The sequence below is a fragment of the Aulonocara sp. 'chitande type north' Nkhata Bay genome, linkage group LG13, assembly GCF_057382095.1.
Source record: "Aulonocara sp. 'chitande type north' Nkhata Bay isolate Kocher_YH1m ecotype deep benthic linkage group LG13, A_spYH_male_GT1.1, whole genome shotgun sequence".
Lineage (NCBI taxonomy): Eukaryota > Metazoa > Chordata > Actinopteri > Cichliformes > Cichlidae > Aulonocara > Aulonocara sp. 'chitande type north' Nkhata Bay.
In genome coordinates this window covers 12,636,783-12,659,844 of record NC_141356.1, presented here as the reverse complement: position 1 = coordinate 12,659,844, position 23,062 = coordinate 12,636,783, and the positions used below count along the sequence as shown (strand labels likewise).

Here is a 23,062-nt window from a genome sequence, read left to right as displayed (position 1 = left end):
AAATTCTGGGTTATGCTGTATCTCAGTCTTGTACATTATTATGTCTTGGTGTCATTACGGGAAATGTGTTGAACAAAGATAGAGACATATTGAAAATTATGCTTGCAGCCTGTAAATTGGCAATCACAAGAAAATGTACAAGATAGACCCACCATCGCAGGATGAATAGATCAAAATTATAGATGAAATACAAATCATGGAACAATTGACTTACTCCCACTTTCAATACCATTGAAAGTGGGAGAAATGGACTGAGTACAAACTCGACAGGAAAAAGACCATCACACTGATAATGAGAAATAATCAAATTCTAGAAAAATGGTAACCCAACACGTTCTTTTTTTCACCTGGTTTATTTATTTATTTACCTACTTTTTATTTTATCATTTTATTCTTTCTTTTTATCTTCTGTTTGTTGTTATCCTCTACCCCCACTGTACAATGTTTAAAGAAAAACAATAAAAAGAAAGTTAAAAAAAGAAAGTAAAAAGAAAGATATAACATATGTATGTGAAGGAGAGGAAATAAAGTGGAAATTTAATTTTAACATGTATTTCCTACAGGTGCAAAGAGTTAAGGTCCCCATCATCTCTTACACAAACCTCCTCATCTCACATCTAATCCAGATGTGTATAATGATTGCTTGGGTGGCGAGAGTGGAACGAAGCATCTGTGTTATGATTCACGTCTCATGTGCTATGGCCAGTCTTTACTTCAAGATGTGCATCGCTTTGGAAAGGTACTTCCATCTGTGTACTTGGATGTCTATGAATGTTGTTTTCTACTGGAAAGCATCATTATTGTCAGAAACATACCATTCTGTACTGTGATAATCATAATATGTTCGCATCCTGTGTTACAGATGTTTCTTCTTTGCCTACCCACTGTTGGACTGCCTCAGACAAACTAGGAGTTCTGTGCTGGTCTGTGTCCTGGTCTGGGCTTTTTGTATTGTCAGTGTTCCTCTTGCCATAATCTTAAAAGAATTTGTACGTTTAATTATTTATGCCCTCCTTCCTGCCCCTATGTCCATCTTCTGCTTAGCCTGGACTTTCACAGCCCTGCCTGCTGCCACCTCAGTGCCCACTGAAGACAAACGAAGAAGTCTGGGAACTTTGGTTCTGTTGTTCTTTAACTACTTTGTCATGATTCTTCCCACACTGATTTTTCCAATTTTAGATTTTTTAGCAGATATAAATTTATTCTGTCTTTTCATTCCAGTTTCAATCTTGTTTCTGCTTTGTCCTTTTGTGGACTTGATTTTGTTCCTTTTCATGCAAAAAGGATGCATAGACAAGCTGCTAGTCTGTCTGTGCTGCTGTATTATGAACATCACTGTATCAGATGTAGCAGCTGATTATCACTGTAACTGATGGTAACACGGAAAGGACAGCTGATGCAGTCAAAGTGAGTCAAATGTAGATAGAACAGAGAAAATAATCAAACAGCATCCTTTACAAATATTATTTAGTGTTGCCATCAACCAACAGATAAATACCAAGAATCTGAGCAGTACTGCTCTCAGCTGAAGTGGCTCTGGTTTTAGATTTCCAATTAATGTTGTATTTACTATATATATATTTTTTTTATTTTTTATTTTTTGTATAAAATTGTATATTGCGATACAATAACCATTTTAGTACTGAGGTTGTGCTTGCTGGCTGATTACAGTTAATTTAGTAATGAAGTTTCTACACCACCACTATATTCGAATATTATTGTAAATAACTGGACTGAACAAACACACCAGCTGGTCATATGGATAGAGGTTTTGTACAGATGAATTGCATACATTTCAAGGGAAACATTATTATTAAATGCTTAAGAATTTAACAAAGGTACAAAGAATTGTTGTTGCTCTTTTTGCTGCTCTGCAGTGCATTGTTTTCTTCAATATTTTAAAGGTTTTCTGTATAATTATCTGGGTTTATAGTCAACTGGATTTTTCACTTTTTGTTAAACTTACCATCATTATTGTATTATATATCTTGCAATAATATTACTAATATTAATAACAACTTTACTGATAAGTTTGCAGTCTCATGTGATAGGTTGTGTTCGGCAGTCTCATCAAGTCTCTAAGATAAGATAAGATACGACTTCATTGATCACACGTTGGGGAAATTTGTGTGTACAGATAGCAGAAGAAAAATACAGACAAATAAAAAAGAAAGAAGATAATACACTATATACAACGGTAGCATACACAATATGTGATTATGGATATAAATTTAATTATTCTAAGGATTGCTCATCTCTGGGGTTATCAGCCACCTAAAGCAACCTCTAAGATATATATAATAATTTACTTGTACTACAAAATGAACATACAGAAATATGTATAGAAAGACCTTAAACAGATTGCTTATTGGATATTGAAATTATACATGGTAGCACTTTCTATTACAGCTTGGTAATAAAGGTGAATAGTAGGATAACAAGGGGGAAACAACAGGGTAATAATGCGGTAATTTCTAAGTTATTACTATGCAACTACCAAAGTAATAACCATGTAATATCAAAATTCTCCTGACCATTTATCAATGGTCATGAGAATGAAGATTGGGGAAACCTGCAGTCAGCTGAGACTGAAGAAGTCACTTGGATAAGTGACAAAACGTTTCTCCCACTGAAAACGCTACGTCCAGATGAACTTTTGGTCCCAGAGAGGTACATTTTTCTCCAAAGCCTAATGAAGGGGGTTAACCTTGCAACTGCTCTAGGTAGGATATTTTATAGCACTTTAGTTTTAATCTTGCAGGCCTGCTAAAAAGGACAGATTATTAAATTTGCGTATCCAAAAATGTTGATCTCTCCATAGGGATTAAACCTGACAAGTTTTCTTTAAGTGCACTGTAAAAAATCTTAGGGACTGGTTTAGGCCATGGCTGAGTATAATTTTTTGCCTGGAAAGAGAAAGCAACCCAATACGGAGCCCCGCAGGGGACATGGGAGAAAAAAAAAATTAGGGAGAAAAAAAAAATTAGGGAGAAAAAAAAAATTAAGACGGACTTTTGCGAGATCCCGAGTTTGTTTTGCGAGATCTCGCAAAACTCCAACAATGGCGGCCGCTACTTAGTTGTAATATTACTCTTTCTGGGTCACAAAATACACTCTTAAGATCTTTTGAGGCGTGAATGTAGTTGTGTAAACGTCAGATACCTGCTCGGTTTACAAGACATCACATATTTGCAAAAGTGGAGATCTGACACTCACTAGCTCGAAGCTAACGGGAGGTCGAGACCTACTACAGCCGGGAGGAACACCGCTTTCCCGGCACATCGTGCCTCGACCTCCCGGTCGGCTTCGAGCTGGCGGCCTCGGAAGAATGCGGGTAAAACTTTTGCGAGCTCTCGCAAAAGTCCGTCTTAATTTTTTTTTCTCCCTAATTATTTTTTTTTTCTCCCTAATTTTTTTTTTTCTCCCATGTCCGCTGCGGGGCTCCGTGACCCAAAGCTAACTGCCAGGATTACATGTTTTTTACTGAAAAATACATTAGCCAGATCAAACATGTTGCAATATTCTGACCCTTTCTCAACCTCCACACCAAGTCAGTCGGCCTCAGTTTTTTCCTGGTTTTCCTTAACCTGATTTTCACGTGTCCCCACACTAAAAACAGTCTTCATTGTTCCTCTATGTTCTCTTCTCCCTCCTTGTTATCTTCTTCCTCCTGTCTGCTGCTGTCTTTCTCTCCCACATCCCGCAGCAGTTCATGGCTGTGACATCCCATACGGAAAAGATAGATATAAATCTTATAAAGTTTGTATCTGTCTTGTGTGAAACATGTATGAAAAGCATACAAGAGTGAAAACAGATACAAGATCCCTTGAAAAATTATATAAATGAAACTTGTATGTTTTGGATGCTTACTAAAACAATATATGAAAGTAATGAGAAAGTGGCCACTTTCATTAGTGGCCACTTATATGATTCACTATATGAAGTAGGCCACATCTTATGCAAGACTTATAAGTTTGTTCTATTTCTTTTCCGTATGGGATGTGCATTATCAGTGATACTTTTTTTTTTTACAGTTTTTCTTCAGCCTTGTCTTGTTTTTCAGTCTCTTCTGTTGAAACTTTACTCCATCTGTGGCAAATTTCAAACTCAGACAGTCTTTCTGAGTCCACTCAGACACAGTGATATTGCAGGTGAACTTCCCAGCTTGTGATTCTCCATCCACCATGCTATTTAATGTGCAACTGCTCCCTTTAACGTTTAAGGCATTTTTCAAGAATTATCTTTCATAATTCTCAGAATGCATTCAGTTTCATTAATTGTTACTTATTTATTCTTATTCTTTATTCATACCTTTATTATTGTTTATCTATAAAGAGTGTTTGGTTTCTCTTTTTTTTTCAAAAACAGGAAACTGGACTTTTTCTGTTTTAGGGTCTTTTAGGGTCTGGCCCACCAAAAAAAATGTAATAATACTAAAAGGGTTTTTAGTATTATTTCATATTTTTTCATTCTACTTTATTTATTTTGTGTCCCCTAGGGGCAGCTGGTGACCTGCAGTATCACCCTCTGCTATCCAGTTTACTGTCTGCACCCTTGTCAGTCTGTCTCTCTGTTACCCCAGCTTCACTTCCTATTCCCTTTCTTACTCATGTCTCACTTTATGCCTCTGACACTTGCAAAATACTTCACTCAGAACATTCAAAATCACTCTTTCCACAGTTTGCAATACTTCACTCAGGACAGTCACAATCATGTTCTCACACAATTTACAATAGCACTATTCTATTTGTTCCACTGCCTTATGCGTTAGGGCAAACTCCTCAGCCAGGACAGCTGCCTCTTGTAACGTGGCCACCTTCTGCATGCTCAGGTACATCACTGTCTGCTCAGGAAAACAGTTCTTAAACTCCTCCAGCAATATTAACTCGCACAGCGACTTAAAGTCTACAACAACACTCGCCTGACTCCAACTATCAAACAATATACACAGCAAAAACTGGAGTGTTAAAATTTCAGGGTTAAAGATGTTAGAGTTGATTTCCACTCTCAAAGTGTCATTTTAACACATTCTGATTCAAATAGTGTTCAGTGTTGGAGTTATTAAACAGTGTTATTCAAGTCCAAGCAAATGAACTCTGAAGAGAGTTATTTAACTTGGCAGGCCCCTGGGCTTCTGCCCAGGTAAACCCGTGGATCAATTAATAGTTTGCTCTGCCGGGCCGATTTTCCATGTGCTTCTGCTGGTTACACCGTGGTGGATGCCTGCCGTACTCATTGGAGTATTTTACACAAACGGTAAGTTATTCAAACTTATATAAAATTCACGGTATTCTATCGGCGCAGTGAGGTTTTCTTGATGTTTCTTGGTGTTTGGTTGCTGAAAACGAGCTTTAATAGAGGAGGAGATGTGTCGAAAATTCTATTTAGCCTCCAATGCTAATGTTAATGTTGCAGTCTTTTTACTCGTGAGTGACGGTAGACACTGCACGTGGAAGCGCCGCGCCACGTTCAGCTTTTTCCCTGTTCACACAGACACGTCTTTCTCCACGCCAGTTCATGAGCGTTTTTGCTTCTCTGTTTATTCAGAGCAATTTTTTCACAATTGATAAGTAAATAACATCCCAAAATAATTGAAGAGAGCTTGTTTTAGTCACTCCTGCTTTTACTTTGACATCGTCAAAGGCTTTTACTTTGGAAGTCAAAATCAGAATGACTTGATATTGATATGGTATCACTGTGGGGCTGTATACTGTTGATCTAAAGTGGAATTATCCTGTTGAAACATGAATTTTTCATTTAAGAGCATTTTGAAATCGTTAAAAGAGTAGGTCGTATATGGACAATTTGAAAAGGCTTTTATTTTGGAAGGCAAAATAAGATGGCCTTGATAGTGACAGGGCACAATTAGGGTACAAGGCTGTGTCATATAGATCTAACATTAGAGTTTGGGAAAAAAAAAAAAAAAAAGCCTAAATTATATGTTATTATGTTCTTAACATACCTGTTAATTCACTCGAAGTTGGCTTTTATTTTGAAATCCGGTTTCCACATCCATTCCGTAATACTTTGAATACACAGGGAACGTAAAACAAACTGGAGGCTGGCTTGACTGCAAGTCTCGAATTGGAGGCCGGCTTGACACAAGTGACAGATTCCAGGTAAGTTTGTGTGATGAGCTTCTTCTGTTCCCGGTGAAATACACCTGTACCTGTGGGAGCAGCGGAGCGGCTGAAGCTGCTCCGTCCTCCGGCCGGTGTTGCTGAGCCGAACCCACCACAGCACCGAGTGAACTGAAGCTCAGACACTAAATTCGATTAATTTTGAAGGGAGTCCGGTTTGGCAGGCACAGCTCGACCTGTCAGCGGTTTTTAGCCACAACTGTGTTTAAACTTTTGAACCTTTGAATCGGAGCATGCGGGTCTGCTCTTATCCAATCACTGTATTGATCCATCAGCACTGAGATCAATGCATTTGTTCTTCTGTGAGGGTGTACCACTGACAGATATGCGCATGTGTACAGTGAAAGGTCTGTTTAAGTTGTTAAATGATGACAAACACCTGAGCTTCAGGTTTAAAGGATCATCCCTCAGTTTTTCCCGATACTGGAACAACTAGTGCTGAGTTTGTTTGCTGGTCCTTCTCTGAAGACTGAAACCTGCTGCTGCTGATGAGGAGCATTTGTTTCCGTGGTTAAAGTTCTGCTGCCGGGCGTGAGGAGGAGGCCACAGTTTAACCAAGCGATGAAGCATCTGTCCAAAAAGAGGAAGAGTCTTTATCCTGAGCTCATCTGCTGAGAAGGAATTTCTCCCCCCAGTCAGTCTGTCTTCACTCACACACACACCCACACACACCTTTACAGGTGAATTTCCTGCCTGTGTTTCTGCTGGTTTACACAGTCAGTGCTCACTTTATTAGGACCATGTTGCAGTGAGTCTGAAAGTTTCATGGTTGTGTTTAATATTCTGAAGCTTTACTGACGCAGGAAGGCTGGCTGGATGGGGGGGGGGGGATTCAAATGCCCCGGGGGAGATTTGAATCCAGGCCTCTGGAAACACCCTTTGACCATGTGACTGACCTACTCCACCTTTCAAGTTTAAAGTTCAGGTTTTCTCACAGCGGCGCGTTAATGTGGTGAGCGTGCTCAGCTGTCAGGACATGCACACGCACTGAATACCAGAAATACCACATAGCTGACATATTTCACCCACCACGCTGTGACGTGCAGTCACTCTTCTTCACTGATGAAGACTCTGCAACACACTGAGTGCAGGATTCACGTAGCCTTCAGTCTGATTCATTCACTTTCCAAATCACAGCCACGATAGCTGTGAGCGCTTCGTGTTTATTTTTCTGTTACTGGAGCCAATCATGTGCTTTATTATCAGTCTGTTAATCAGCTGATCCTTCAGCCTGATTCACTGCATTCTTCTTCTTTTTCTCTGTTTCTTGTTATTCATGCATTCCACAGAGTGCCTTTGTCCTGTCTTCCTTCCCTCTCCCAAACTGGTCTGAGCCTGGCTCTGCTGGAGGTTTCTTCCTGTTAAAATTGAGGTTTTCCTTGCCACTGTCACAAAACTTCTTACTCATATGGTTGTTGAGAGTACAAAGACAGTACAGCATCTCAAGGTCACTGTTGTTGTGATTTGGAGCTTTGATTCGGAGCTGAATAAAACCAAGTTAAAACTGGTCCACATCAGAAGTGTACTCGAGCTGTCAGTCAGGAACATAATTCAAATAATAATTTATGACACAACTAAAGCCCAATGGAGTCCAATCACAGTAAAGGACTCTGACCTCCTGAGCAGATAAAGGCGTCCACTGGAGGAGCTCAGTTTGTGACTCAGAGATGTGTTAATGAATGTGAAACTGTGAGCCCGAGGCAGGCTGACACGGGCGTGATGTCATCGCTTGTGTCAGGTCTGCTTGTCATGGACGTTAAAAAGATGATGATGTCATTGATTGTTTGTGATTGATTACCTGTATCTGTTTTAACCCTCGTCAGCTCAAACATCGGTAAAACCTTTAGCCTGTCATCATGGCAACCAGTACCAAATGGGGGGCGGTAAAGGACCAGTTGACCAGAGGCCCCGCCACAGTCACTGACGGCAAGGTGGAGGCCAATCTGGAGAACGCTGACCCCGAGCTCTGCATCCGACTGCTGCAGGTAGGAAAGAAGCAGAACCTCAGGAGTCCTGCAGGGGAAGGAGAGGGCGTCTCACAGCTCTGACCGATGGTCACTCTGCCCCTCCAGGTTCCCACAGTGGTGAACTACTCGGGTCTGCAGCGGCGGCTGGAGGTGAGTAATCAGTCATGGATGGTGCAGTTCCTTGAACTACAGGGTTTGGACCTCCTGCTGGAGGCGCTGGAGGCTCTGTCGGGCCGCGGCTGCGCCCACATCGCCGATGCTCTGCTGCAGCTCACCTGCGTCAGCTGTGTCCGGACCATCATGAACTCGTCCGCAGGGCTGCATTTCATCCTGGACAACGAGGGCTACATCAGGATGCTGGCTCAAGGTGGGTGGAGGACCAGAAAGTTAGAATGAAGCAGATCTGCCTTAAAACCACCTTAAAATCATATTTACACGCTACCCTGAGCAACAGGTAGACTCAGGTGGCTGTTCCAGCCTAAGCTAAGCAGGTAGCCGGTGTACCTGTGAGGTGAAGATGACGACTCAGAGTCATTACTTATGAAAGCGGTAACTCCACCTCCTCCTATATGCCCTCAGCTCTCGACACGTCCAATGTCATGGTGAAGATGCAGCTGGCTTGATGATATTACTGTCCCAACGTTTACAGAACCCCTGTTGGCTTTACCAAAAAGAGTACTCACTGTATCTGAAAACCGAGAAGAGTACATAAAAGTTGTTGAAAGCTTCACTAAAGATTTGGTTCTGCACGCTATAAGCAATGCAAGAGGCAAAGGGAATTGGCTCCAGGGGCAGATAAAGCCATTATGAACAGGTTTACCAACAGGATTTGGGCTAAAATTTTGTCCCAAAACCTTAAAATGTCCTTAGAGAACACTGAAGAAGTCAGTGTGAAAGTATACAATGAACTCCGAGAAAAGTGGAAAAATCCAAACACTGTGCTGAAGTTAATGTTTAATGGCCAAGACAATATTGACAACGTGATTGTCAAAAGTTTCAAAAGAAATGCCCCATTGAAGAGACCTAATTTCTTCTCTAGGGTTTTCTTATGAGCACGTTAAAGTTTACCTGACACCTACATCAAAAAAGCGGCGTTTTCAAAAATACCTGGGTACATGTGGACATAGCTTAAATGCATTACATTTTTTATTACAATTCTTCATTGTAAATGTTAAAACCAGACTACTTTAAAATAACTGTCTCATGAACCACCTGGTTGATAATAATTTCACCACATTACATTATAACGTTTTTCTGTCCTTTATCCCGTCTTCCTTCTCCCACCCCAACCGGTCGCAGCAGATGGCCGCCCCTCCCTGAGCCTGGTTCTGCCGGAGGTTTCTTCCTGTTAAAAGGGAGTTTTTCCTTCCCACTGTCACCAAAGTGCTTGCTCATAGGGGGTCATATGATTGTTGGGTTATGTATTATTGTAGGGTCTACCTTACAATAGAAAGCGCCTTGAGGCAACTGTTGTTGTGATTAGGCACTATATAAATAAAACTGAATTGAATTCAAATAAAAATTAATTTAAAAAAAGGTTTTAAAAGTGTTCTTAGTTTTATTTGCTGTCAATTTGCCTAGAATGGAATATCAGATTAGAACAGCCTCTAAAATATAATATTTAATGTATTAAATAAATCAAATGATTTACAGAAAATAAAATTCAAAAACACTTTCATTTTCACTGTATCTGTATGGCTATAGAGGAGCTGTTATTATTTTGCCTGTTTGTCAGTGCTGGTATAAACCCCGTTGGTGCTGTGTTGATCCCTTTGCAAAGGTTTGAAGCTTCTTTCGATAAACCTGAGAAAGTCAGTTTGGGTCGATGCTCAGTGTATTTTTCCACAACAATCTTGGTGACGAGGATGAGATTTCTTGAGTGATTTTTGTTCTCGCAGGTAGACTCAATGAGTCTGAAAGAGCGCTTATGTCCGAGCAAAGTATGGAGAAGTGATGGGATTTCCGGCTCTTTTTTAGAGAACTGGCTCTTTCGGCTCGGATCACTAAAAAGAGCCGGCTCTTTCGGCTTTTACGGTTGTTTTGTTGCTTTAATTAATTTATTATTAACAACAATATAAAATTATGCACAAAAGGAATTACTAATGTAAAAAAAAGGGGTTTTATTTATATATGTTTATATATAAATATATGCGGTGGCCCCTAGAGACAAAATGCGTACAAACTCCAAAACACATTTCTAGCATGAACTGAACTTCCAAAACAGAGCTACCTAGATCACTTAAATTACACAATTGAAAGCATATGTGTATTGTTTGTGTATTTATACACAAGCGCTCATATATATTCAAATAATTAAAAAAAAAAGTTCATTTACTTGTTACTACCAGACACCAAATCCGGTCGTTGGTACTTGCTGGCTTGTGTAGCCACTAGGTAACAAAAGCTGAACACTGCGCCTAGCATTCTGGAGCACTTCTGTTGTGTTTTGTACGTGTTTTGAGTTTTTATGTGCTTCTGAGTTTTTAGTGTTTTGGAGTTTGTACGTGCTTCGGAGTTTGTACGTCCTATGGAGTTTTTACGTGTTTTGGAGTTTTTACGTGCTTCAGGGTTTGTACATGCTTCAGAGTTAATACGTGTTTTGAAGTTTGTATGTGCTTTGTCTCTAGGGGCCACCGTAAATATACTTTTATTTATTTACTCCACATAAAATGTAATAAATAAATCATATAATACAAAAACCAACTACTCACATTTTGAAGGATACAAAAAAAACAACAACAGCAATAGAATAATATTAAACACAAAGTGAACCCGTCTTCCTTCATTAAATAGGTTCTTTTAGATGTTAAGGAGGAATTGACTTAACCAGGCTGGCGGAGAATGAAGACAACCGGACACCTGCAGCAGATGGGGAATCAGTGAACTTTTATTGAGACAGAGACAACCTCTCAACACAGCTCACATCAGGAGATTCCCAAGATTTGCTGTGAGGATGGGTATATATTCTCTAAAACTTACAGGAGGGGGTTGTGAGGAAAGTGCTGCATTAGCAGAAAAACAACTCCATAAAAGGAAATCGGCCTTGGGTGTTCTAGTCTCTTCGCTTGCAGATATCTTGCACCTGCAGGATGAGGCGATCGCTTCTTATCGCTCTCAAGGCCAAAGTCGTGAGCACATTTTTATTACACAGTTGCACAGTAACTTTAAAGCTGAACAATATTTAAAGCTGAATAATGTTTGATCAGATTATATTTTCTTCAAATCCCCCTTTTGACCCATCTTAAATGGGTCAACACACAAAAATAAGTAACATTCAAAGGAACACAGAGACGTGTCGAAGCCTGGCTCGAAAAACTCCTCGGGTCTTATCATTTGTCTTTATCTGTCATTGCAGATGAGGAGAAAAGAGTCCAGGCACCACCCTGCCCAGGGGTCGGCTGCAAGCAGTCTCGGTTCCCGACGAAAGCAGTAACAGCTGTCCTGCACCCAAGGATACAACGAGTCAGTGCAACCAGGGTAGTGACACAAAATTAACAGTTCCTGTAACCCAGCAACCAAAAAGCATAAGTAATGATAAAAATGTGGAGAGTACAGAGTATACTATAATAATGAGAGATATAAACGTGAAAATGTGAAAGAATAAATCAACCGTAAAATAAACCCAGAACGGTAACTGCTAAGGACATTCAAAAGTGAATATGGTAAAACGTGAGGAAGGGGTGTGGAAAAAAACAATTTATATCCAGTGGTGGGAGTACACATTCGCTCAGGCTTAAGTCCGGAGACCCTGAGAACATCGCTTAACCCTCACAACCCGACCAGACACAGTTCAACCAGATATATCCTTCAAGAGGAAGTGGGTGAGGGAAACAATTAATAACAAGCCTAATACAAAACACCACAGAGAAACAACCATTCTAGAAGCATTTAAACAAGAGAAAGACGATAATGTTCGTCACCCTCACGATCAGAGTTTTCATCATCCGTTGGCGAGGAGGTGGGAAGTTGACCAGCCAATAAAGGCATCTGCCGGGCGAGATCCTTATCCTCAGGAGTGAGAGCTGTAACAATCAGTCTCTGGAAGAGGGATCGAATGCATGGAATACAACAGCAACCGCAGGTGACTAGGACAGCAACAAAAACTGAGATGGAAACTAGGATGGAAGCTACAAGGGCCTTATATTTGCCAAACATGTTAAGCCAAGAGTCCCACATGGCAGTATCAACGCCCGAGTGTTCCTTCATTTTAACAGTAAGAGCTGTGAGACCAGTAATAGCTTTAGTGAGGGAACCATCAGGAGCTGTGTTATTGGGGATATAGGTACAGCACTCCTGACCAAAAAGGCTGCAGACTCCGCCTCTTTCTGCGAGGAGAAAATCCGTTGCGACCCTGTTTTGGAAAGCCATTAGGGAAGTGGCAGATAACTGTGCATGCACAGCTTCAAAACCATCTCGAGTGTAATTAGCCAACAGTTGCACATTAAAGTGAATGTAGTTAATTCTGTCTACATTCGCATTTATTTCAACCATCCAAAGTATCGAGGCCCATCCTGCTTTAACCTGGTCTCGCAGTTTATATTCATCGGGGACCCCACGGGGTATACCTACAGCATCAATATAGGTTGGATTATGAGCTGAACCTGGGATTAGAGAACGTTTAGAGCGGCGTTCAGAGGAGGATGGGAGGCCAACTTCGTGTACTTCTATAGAGAGATCTACTGGAGTGACTAAAACAGGTAAAATAAGAGTTATGAGAGCGCAAAGACCTGACGCATCCCGAGGGAAACCATCATATAGCTTGTTATTGCCACACCACCACCACAAATCAGCCCTAGCCGTAGGTCGGAAGTTTGGTTTCATAACCGTCATCTCAGTGCACCAAGAAGAGTTCAAGCTACCTAGTTTTACTGCATTGCCAGTCAGGTTAATACAAGTGAAATTGTTCACAGCTACATCTGAAGAAAAGAAAGGTGGTTTATTAGAGAGCGAGCGTTGAGTTTTAGGAAAGTGGTTTTCCAGATATGAGCAATGACCTCGTTTTGTATTGTTCATAAGATGCAGGAGGCATGCACTATTGACTGGCGCCGGTACCACTCTTAAAGTGGGGCGGGCTCCCATACACACTATGCAGTCGGAAGCCGTCTTGTCAGCAGCTTGTTCAGCTAGTAGTAACCAGTTGTTTGTTGCTCCAGAAATACCGGTTAGAATTTGGAAGAGGTCATCTTTAGACATTTTATTTGTGTCTACAATGCGTATTCGGCCGTTTCTCCCCCCGTTTGTATATGTCACCGGAGGGCCATTAAAGGTGGGGTTGTCATCTTTAACTACAGAGCTTGGAGCTGCACCAACGCTAGGGCATATTTCCATTTGCCAATACAGGGCGGTGCGATCAGTCCAAGGGGCAAGTATAAATTGTTGACAGGAGGTCAAGGCCAGATCCTTTAGGGTAAAAATTAAGCCTGAAAGATCCGGTTTTTTTGCTATTCTGAGCATATTTTGGTTTCTCCAGTGCAAAGCCTGACCCCTAGAGTGCTTGGACCAATCGAGGTCCGTTTCTGACACTAAACTGGACCACTTCCACTGATGCCAACCTCCCAGGGTTATATACCACACTGAGGAGGAGAGATGTACTGCAAGGTTAAAAAGATCCCCCCCTTGGTCTTTGGTGACGGGAGTGACTGGGAAGCTAGCGAAATCTATTTCGACTACCCAACTTTTATTGTTGGGGACACAGAGAGTAATCATTCTAGTCGTACTTGGGGTACAGGAGGTAACCGTGTCTCGTTTCTTTCTAAATGGATCGGGCGTGGGCAAAACTGGAGAGGAAGTGGTGGGCAAGGCCCTAGGGGCTACATTTGTCAGATTGGGACTGTCAGAAGGGGGCGAAGCTTTTGAACTTGAAGGTGTCAGAAGTGTCGGGGGCCCTTCACAGATCAGGATTATGCCAATGGGAATGAGACCCAGGGCCAGGAAGCAAACAAAGACGCAACATCTTTGCCTGCCTGTCATTTCAGGGGGAAAGGGCCAAGACATGTTTACTTAGCTTGGATGTCTTCTAATAGAGGATGATGGGGCACAGAAAGGTGGTCCAGTTCCCCCCACCTCGCCAAGGGCGTGTTCTAGGAGTTAAAGAGCAACAAAAAGTATCAGTGACACAACTTTAAATGAGCTTTCAGCGGTTAAAACTATTGCAATGTAAAATGTAAATCTTAAAAACTCAAGCCAATATAAAAGCAAAGTCATAAAAGATGTTAAAAATAGAAAAATAAAAATGTTTAGTTCAGTATGAAGAACACCCCCTTTTGTAACCAGCCGGCTTGTAGGTTGAGTTTTGGCTCCCTCAAGTGGTTGGTGATGCTGTTGCAGCTCCTTCTGACAGGTCCTTCTGCACCTCTCTCAAGGTTCTTCCTGGTTCGGTGGCAGCAGCGCACTGTGTGTAATGAAACCAGGTGTCACCTTTCCCTTCGAGCCTGACAGCGTGGGAGGTCCGCTCTGTTATGCGGTAAGGGCCTGTCCAGCGAGGCTCAGCCCACTTTCTCTTTGTGACTTTCAGGAGGACGTAGTCCATTCCAGGTGTAGCCGCCTCTTTCAGCTCTTGCTGGTTTCTTTCAGCGACCTGTGAGGAATACTGGGCAACAAAACTGCGGAGCATGTTATAATATGTCCTCGGATCGAGGTCTGAATCAGCTTCATCCGACATTAACAGGCGAGAGGAGGGGCCAGGAAAAGGCCTGCCATGCTCCAACTCAAATGGAGTGTAACCAGAGGTTTGATTTACTGAGCATCTTATGGACATTAATGCAAGAGGCAATGCCTTAACCCAATCTAATTTGGTCTGTGCACAGATTTTAGCCAATTTAGTTTTTAGAGTTTGATTCATCCTTTCCACTTTCCCCTGGGATTGGGGGTGGTAAACTGAGCCAAACTTATGTTTCAAACCTAATGCGGCTTCAACCCTCTGCAGATCGTGGTTCCTGAAATGTGAACCATTGTCCGACCTTATGACCTCGGGAAACCCATGCTGTGGTATATAATGATTAATCAGACACTTCACCACAGTTCCACTGTTTTCACTTGCTGTCGGCCAGGCTTCTGGCCAACCTGAAAATGCATCCACAGCCACCAGCAGGTACCTGTAACTACCTACTCTGTCCACCATGTCTGTGTAATCAATGATTATTTCTTTCCCTGGGCAAAGTGGGATGGGGAAGTACCCTGCTATTGGCTTGAAGGCGGGCTTGATTCCAAATTGGTTGCACTCCTTACAGGTTTTAACCATGTATTTTGTCATGTCTTTTAGATAAGGGTGCCACCAGGCGGCTAAGTTCCTCATCATTTGTGCAGGTCCCACATGCCCCACTCCATGTGCCTCTTCCATTGCTGTCTGTCTGACCCCTGGCGGTAGAATGGGCCTTCCATCTGGGCCACGCCAAACATCTGTGTTTGTGGCCCCTCTTGTTACCCATAATGATTTTTCCTGGGGGCTGGCTTTGTCCTGTAACTCTCTGATTGTGGCTAGGCCTAGTTGTATGGGTGGTCTTTCTGGAGGGGGTGTGGCTTCTGGGTCCATTACCATAATCAGGGAGGGTAAGTAACCAGCTGTCTGCTTAGCTACTAAGTCGGCCTGTTTGTTACCTAATGCCACTAAGTCCAATCCGGCACTGTGTCCTTTGCATTTTACCACTGCCACCTTAACAGGTAACAACAGTGCTTCCGCTAATTCCCTCATTTCTATCTCATGTTTAATAGGCTTTCCGCTGGCTGTCAAAAAACCAGCTCTTAGCCACTGCTTGAGCTCCACATGCACTGCTCCCACAGCATAAGCTGAATCACTGTATATATTCACTTTCTGTCCCTTTCCCATCCTTAAGGCTTCAATCACCGCTCTCAGTTCAGCTCTCTGTGCAGACTGTTGTCCTGTCAACTGCTCTGCTTTCACTGTTTTCCATCTCATGTCTGTCTGTTCCACTATTGCCCATGCAGCCTTCAACATTCCACTTTCAGTTCTGAAACAACATCCATCTGTGAACCAATCTTTTTCTGCATCCATTAGAGGTTCTGCCTGCAAATCTGGCCTGATTTTCTCCTGTACCTGCACAACCTCTTCACACATATGTGGTTCCCCTGATCCCATGTGATCAGCCATGTTTATGCCTTCATGTGAGTAGGTGATGTGTGGTGCTTCCAAAATGGTACTGAGGCGTCTCTGCCTGAGTGAAGTGAGTGTGAAGGCCTGTGAGGAGACGTAGGCCACCACACTGTGTGATGTCAAAATTTTTAGTGGGTGGTTCATCACTATGTGTGCTGTTTTCTGAATGATTTTTGCAAGTCCAGAAACGTGTTGTGTGCACGGTGGGTGGCGTTTTTCAGTGTTGTCAAGCATTACGCTTACATATGTCAACACTTTTCTCTCTCCCCCTTTTTTCTGGAACAGGATACCATTGATATGGGTTCCAGTTCCAGAAACATCAAGATGAAAAGGCAAAGCATAATCTGGCACAGCAAGGTCAGAGGCGACAGAAAGCTGTTGTTTTAACTTTATAAACGCCTGTTCTGTTTCTGTAGTCCATGAGAGGGGAGCAGAGAGGTTTCTCATGCCTTGTTCATTTACCAAAACGCGCAAAGGGGAAGTAAGGCCAACATAGTCTGGGACATAGGTCCTGCTGTAACCAGTCAGGCCCAAAAATGACAACATGTCTTTTACAGTTAGAGGTTTTGGATGGTGCAAAATGGAGTTCCTGTGTTCTGGGGACAAGGAAATACCGGACTGTGAGACCATGCGGCCTAGAAAAGAAACCTGTTTTCTTGCAATCTGTAGTTTGTTTTTGCTCACTTTAAAACCTGTGTTGGCCAGGTGGTGAAGTACCACTCTGGTGGCCTCCAAACAGATGTCAGCCGTGGGGGCAGACAGCAAAAGGTCATCCACATATTGTATTAACATACAGTCAGATGGTAGTGGGCTGGTTTGTAAAAGTTCTTTCAAACACTGATTAAACAGTCCTGGGGAGAGGGCAAATCCCTGTGGTAAGCGAGTGTAACGCCATTGTCGGCCTCTAAATGTAAATGAGAAAATGTCACGCAGTGACTCACGAAGTGGGAGGCAGAAAAAGGCATTAGCCAAGTCAATGCAGGTGAACCAGGCATGAGATGGTGGGAGGTTGGTCAAGGCAACATAAGGATTAGGCACAGGCAAAGTAGGAGTGCCAAGTAAGGCATTAATCCTTCTCAAATCATGTGCCATTCTGAACTTCCCCGTGCCTTTTTTCTCAACGGGTAGGATGGGCGTGTTCCACTTAGAGCAGGAGGGCTCCAAGACACCGGCAGTGACCAAACCAGAAATTGTTTCTGCAATCCCAGCCTCAGCCTCCGGTCTGTGTGGGTACTGAGGCTGCCACAAAGGGGTAGCAGATGACAGTTGAAAAGAGACTGGCTCCACATCAACTAAACCTACATCTGTGGGTCCAAGGGACCACAAACAATCTGGAAGAGAGTCGAGTAAAGGCGCAGCATCACAGTGGTCTGTGTGTTCTCTTCCATGTGACCCGCTGACCACTCCATGTTGCAGTGTTGAGGAATTAAAGCAATCATTTAAAATTTGGTATGTCTTGGTAGATGGAGAAAACAAAACCTGTGGGAGTTTTGTAGGTGTCCAGTCAGTGGCCGCAAGGGAACGTTTAACCATTCCACCCAGCTCCTTAGCCTGGTGTCCAGGATGTAAGGCCAGTGACACATGGGGAGCTGCCTCATCAGACATCATGTACCACTGTAATTGATCTGTTGTAAAAGTAACCGCTGCTGCCACTCCCTCCGGTGCCGCAAAAATGCACGACATGTTCAGAGACCAAGCCCGCCCCTCACACTGCTTTTGGAACATGTGCTGGTACCAGGTGGTGTCATGCCTGTCATAAAACAGTGTAACATGAGGTGGGTCAGGGGGAGGGACATAAGGATGTAGGAGTGAGAGCCACGGCCGCCATTGCTGAAAAGCAGTCCAAACTCCTGGTTCAGCAGGTGTTTCAACTTCCAATAATGCCCAGTAGATGTCAGCAGAGTCCGCCAAACAGGAGGAGGGTTGCAGCAGAAACTGACCACCTCCCTCTGGCCCATCAGAGCAGGGAAGTACAACCCCAGTAGGGAGAGTCACAGTTAGGCCTTGTGAAGAGCAGAGTATTGTGGCTCCTAATTTAATCAACAAGTCTCTTCCCAGTAAATTCACAGGCGCCTGTTTTGAACAAACATAGCTGTGTAACAAGGTCTGATCTCCAACCGTTGTGGGGAGGGGCACGGTGTAAGGCAGAGTTTTAGGTTCCCCAGATATGCCCACCACTGTAATCACTCTGTCAGTAAGTCTTTCACGAGCAACATCCTTAATGGTGGAGTACGTAGCTCCAGTGTCCACTAAAAAGCTGCTTCTTCTTCTATCTACAGTTATGGACAGCATAGGGTCCGCCGTTGTCCCTTCACCGTCCTGGGCAGTCTGTGGGGTGTCCTATAGCTGGGGACCACCCTCGTAGTACTCCCACCCCATCACAGGCATCTGTGGGGCCGGGGGCACTCCAACTACAGCACCACGAGGTCCACCTCTGTGGCCAGGATGCTGATAGGGCCCACCACGGGCTCCCCTGCCTCTTCCAGCAGCCGGGTTCAAAGGGCACGCTTTAGCCCAGTGTCCAGGTTGTCCACACCGGAAACAAACATACATCTGGCCTCCCCTACCACCTCCCATCTGACCCCTTCCCCTGAAACCACCTCTGTTTCCTCCAAATGGGGAACCTCTCTGCCCATAAGGGGCCGGGGAGTGATAAGCACCATACTGGGGGGGCTGTGGATCAGTTGGCCATGGGTTCGGATACAAATCAGGGGCAACTGGACCAGGAGGGGGAGCCGCAGCGGCCACAAGCTGCTTTTTAGGCTTGTCACCTTTTCCACCCAGGTCGTTTTTAGCTTTCTGCAGCTGAACCTTCAACAGTTGCAACTGTAAATCTTCGACGCTCTCCGCTTTATCATCAGACTTAATCTGCACTTTGTTAAGATTAAAAATCAAATGTTTCTTCCAGATTGCAAAGTCACAGTCCTGCAAATCAGGATTATCCTCCATTTTCTGGCTTACTGACTCCGGAATGCCCCTCAGCACCGCCCTTCTAAACCACATGCTCTGTGAACAAGTCCTACTGGGGTGATGACCTGTATGGTTCACCCAGTCTTCAACAGCCTGATTTAGATAATGGGTGGGATTTTGCTTTCCCTCCCATTTAAATTTCTGTAAGGTGCCTTGATTTTTGGGTGGGAATTGTTTGCGCAGGGCCGGTCCAATAAACCTCAAGGCCTGCATTAGTGGCACCTCGTTCTCATGCATGGTAGTACCCGCATTTTGTTCCAGGTCCGCTGCCTGAGATCGGGATGTGCACCTAGTTATAATAGCTCTAAAATCTCCCAGTGCGAGGTCCTGTCCAGCTGTGTATTTATCCAAACCAGCCAACCAGGCATTCCCTCCCTCCGTTATGTCAGGGAGTTTGTCCACTAGGGCCTGGACATCTCCGAATGAATAAGGTTGATACACTGGTCTACGTTGCGCTTTAGTCTGGACCAGGGGAAATATGCCTGGAGGCTGAGGCACAGGGCCCTTAGATCTAGTCTGATATCCTAAACTGGGAGGGGTAGAGGGGGGTGTATTGTTAAGGTCACTGAGTTCATCATCAGTATCCTCAGTTTCTTCCCCGCCTGGTGGGGTAGCAGTGTCAGCAAAAACGTGGGCTAAATTCATCTGTGTTTCCGGATCCTGACGGCCCACCAAAGACATGGTAACTGTGACATTTGGTGAAGTGCCAGGCTCAGTTTTTGCAGTAGCGGTCAGATCTCCTTTAACAGCGACAGGAGTGCTGGCAAAGGGGTTGGACCGGGAAAGAGGGGCTGACGCAACACGATTATTCACCTGGACCACTGACCTATGTTCATTTAAGCAGCTGCGTAATGCTGCTTCTTGATCAGTTAATTGTTGTTCAGTGGGTTCCTGTCTGTTCATTCGAACCGCAAATGGTGCGCTCGCAGGGGGGTCAGTTAGGCCCTCAGATCCGGTTCCAAAACAATGGGACATAGAAGAGGGGGCTCTACTACTAGCTGAGGATGTCGCCGACAGAGAGGAGCTTCCTGGGCAAAAATGCTTGGTATCTATGGGAGTTGGAGCTACGGGCGGTTCTTCTCCAATAGTCATTATTCCACCAGAGATATTAAGTACCGGATATATGCCTGCTGAGGGAGGAGTTGAGGCAGAATAGGGAGGTGGCTGAGACCTATTTTTCTTCATGTGTGGTTTTGCAGTTTCCCATAAACACACCCAGTGATTAAATTTAGCTTTGCGGCCTGCGTGCTTATCTGCTTCCTTTCTGTGTCTCACCCCGCTCATCACACCTGCACCTGCTGCTGCTGAGTTGGCTTCTTCCTCTTTCTCTTTTGCCTGCATAGCCTTATTCTGCCAAATTATTCCCCAGTTACCACTACTCCCCTCGTCCTTTCCCTTTTCTTTCATTAACCTTTCAGCTGTTTTCCTCAATGACTCTTTCTGCTTTTTTGCTTCTTTAGGCTGGTGTGTGGAGTTGATGACTGTCTCAACACATGTTAATTGTTCTCCCAATGTGCTAAGAATAACACCGGGACCCCAACCATCATCATTAGTTTCTCGATCTAATTCTCCATCCATTTTACTGTCAATGGAGGAGTGTTCTTTTATTGATTTTAAAGGAGAATTTTGGGCCAGCTGGGTTTCTGCCTCTGTTAGGCACTAACAGCTGGGGCGCTGCTTTAAAGGTGAGTCAGCACTGAAATATCCCTTCAGGTGTTACCAAGCTTCTACCAAACCGGAGTCTGGCGGGTAACCTTGCCTAGAGCTTCCTGGTAGGGGTGCTAGTTGGTTGTCACCTTGTTCACACGTCTCATTCACACTTCATACATTACCTGCAGTCACTCATTACCCTCCTTATGTATGTAATAAATGTGTAAAAAAAAATTCTATGTGTGGTGTATTATTTTAACCAAAAGAGGAACCTAGTTCCTTTAATTGTGTAATCTGTGAACAACGGAGAACCAAACTGTCCTGCCCAGTGTTCCACAGCAAGCATTCAGCGTGTATTTATGTGTGTCCAATATCAAACAGAACATCAAAACATTTAAAACACTAAAATCATCGGGGTTTTAAGAAGAGATCCGTTTTCTCCTATTGATCAAAGGGACCCCTCCTTTGGACTCCAACCAGTACTTCTCCTTTTTAAGTTTTAGAGGATCTTTTCTAATAAAGTCCTCTGGGCCTTCCTAACCCTTCTGTAGTTTAGAGAATATTACTAAAAAATATTCTCAAGGCCTTTAACCTTTTAATTTGTTTAGAAAGGCGTTACTAATAAACCCTTTCAAGGTCCCAGACCTACACTGAGGTATGTATCCGACACCGGAGAGCAACCCGTCGGCTGCAACCGTGGTCAGACCTCAGTTCACTCTTATCTTTATTCACTTATTCACTTATTTCTTATTCACTTATCTCTTATTCACTTATTTCTTATTCACTTGTCTGATTCTCAACAAGCCTTAAGTAAGCCAGACAATTTTGGTTATGAATTACTAGGAGTTTGGACACTAAGTATTTTCATAATGTTCAATATAGCAGAAATAAAAGGTCTGCTTACCTTGTTTTTGTGTGCACACAGCTTTTGTCCAAACTCCGTTCACTCAGACCACGGCCGAAGTCCTCCCATCCGTTCCAGTTGACCTGGAGCGGATCCTGTTCGTGACGCCAATTGAAGGATACAAAAAAAACAACAACAGCAATAGAATAATATTAAACACAAAGTGAACCCGTCTTCCTTCATTAAATAGGTTCTTTTAGATGTTAAGGAGGAATTGACTTAACCAGGCTGGCGGAGAATGAAGACAACCGGACACCTGCAGCAGATGGGGAATCAGTGAACTTTTATTGAGACAGAGACAACCTCTCAACACAGCTCACATCAGGAGATTCCCAAGATTTGCTGTGAGGATGGGTATATATTCTCTAAAACTTACAGGAGGGGGTTGTGAGGAAAGTGCTGCATTAGCAGAAAAACAACTCCATAAAAGGAAATCGGCCTTGGGTGTTCTAGTCTCTTCGCTTGCAGATATCTTGCACCTGCAGGATGAGGCGATCGCTTCTTATCGCTCTCAAGGCCAAAGTCGTGAGCACATTTTTATTACACAGTTGCACAGTAACTTTAAAGCTGAACAATATTTAAAGCTGAATAATGTTTGATCAGATTATATTTTCTTCAATTTCAACTTTTAACTATTTAAATTTTCAGCTCTGTTCCTGTGCTACTGCGAGTTTAACTACCACCCCTCCCCCCCTCTGCCCAGCGCAAAGCACAAGGCTCGCGTGCTGAGTGAAGCGGGGAAAAAAGTGCGAGAGAGAGAGAGGGGGTGAGAGAAAAACCACGGCTCCTTAGCTCATGTCATTCACGTCAAAGATCCGGCTCTAAGAGCCATTTCGTTTGTGACCAACACATCACTAGAATTCTCTCACTACTGCTCTATTCCGGTGTGGTTGCAGTATATTAGTGATGGGATTTCCGGCTCTTTTTAGAGATCCGGCTCTTTCGGTTCGGCTCACTAAAAAGAGCCGGCTCTTTCGGCTCCGAACCGGCTCTTCAGGTTGTTTTGTTGCTTTAATTAATTTATTATTAACAATAATATAAAATTATGCACAAAAGGAATTACTAACATAAAAACAAGTGGTTTTATTTATATATGTTTATATATAAATATATGCGGTGGCCCCTAGAGACAAAACACGTACAAACTCCAAAACACATTTCTAGCATGAACTGAACTTCCAAAGCAGAGCTACTAGATCACTTAAATTACACAATTGAAAGCATGTGTGTATTGTTTGTGTATTTATACACAGGCACTCATATATATATTCAAATAATTTTAAAAAAAGTTCATTTACCTGTTATTACCACACACCAAATC

General features: G+C 43.2%; 3 protein-coding genes across 3 annotated transcripts; 2 read left to right on the top strand and 1 right to left on the bottom strand.

Annotated features, from left to right (window-relative positions):
* Positions 1–445: 445 nt before the first annotated feature.
* LOC147315800 (uncharacterized) lies at positions 446–1,964 on the top strand. The gene is made up of 2 exons (XM_086258758.1): positions 446–739; positions 863–1,964. The coding sequence occupies exons 1-2, from the start codon at positions 549–551 to the stop codon at positions 1,371–1,373; spliced, it is 702 nt and encodes a 233-aa protein (XP_086114884.1). The 5' UTR covers positions 446–548; the 3' UTR covers positions 1,374–1,964.
* Positions 1,965–6,046: 4,082 nt separating this feature from the next.
* LOC147315799 (inverted formin-2-like) lies at positions 6,047–8,730 on the top strand. The gene is made up of 4 exons (XM_086260171.1): positions 6,047–6,119; positions 7,964–8,125; positions 8,213–8,474; positions 8,687–8,730. The coding sequence occupies exons 2-4, from the start codon at positions 7,997–7,999 to the stop codon at positions 8,728–8,730; spliced, it is 435 nt and encodes a 144-aa protein (XP_086116297.1). The 5' UTR covers positions 6,047–6,119; positions 7,964–7,996.
* Positions 8,731–18,551: 9,821 nt separating this feature from the next.
* On the bottom strand, positions 18,552–20,823 carry LOC147315798 (uncharacterized). Its single transcript, XM_086258754.1, has one exon. The coding sequence runs from the start codon at positions 20,763–20,765 to the stop codon at positions 18,558–18,560; it is 2,208 nt and encodes a 735-aa protein (XP_086114880.1). The 5' UTR covers positions 20,766–20,823; the 3' UTR covers positions 18,552–18,557.
* Between the last annotated feature and the right edge of the window lie 2,239 nt (positions 20,824–23,062).

Bases quoted from the DNA above. Each gene is read 5' to 3' on its own strand.
- LOC147315798 (XM_086258754.1), bottom strand. From the start codon at position 20,765: ATGGATGGAGAATTAGATCGAGAAACTAATGATGATGGTTGGGGTCCC.
- LOC147315800 (XM_086258758.1), top strand. From the start codon at position 549: ATGTATTTCCTACAGGTGCAAAGAGTTAAGGTCCCCATCATCTCTTAC. The intron at 740-862 runs GTACTTCCATCT...CCTGTGTTACAG, and splicing joins ATGTGCATCGCTTTGGAAAG to ATGTTTCTTCTTTGCCTACC.
- LOC147315799 (XM_086260171.1), top strand. From the start codon at position 7,997: ATGGCAACCAGTACCAAATGGGGGGCGGTAAAGGACCAGTTGACCAGA. The intron at 8,126-8,212 runs GTAGGAAAGAAG...CTGCCCCTCCAG, and splicing joins TCTGCATCCGACTGCTGCAG to GTTCCCACAGTGGTGAACTA. The intron at 8,475-8,686 runs GTGGGTGGAGGA...ATATGCCCTCAG, and splicing joins CATCAGGATGCTGGCTCAAG to CTCTCGACACGTCCAATGTC.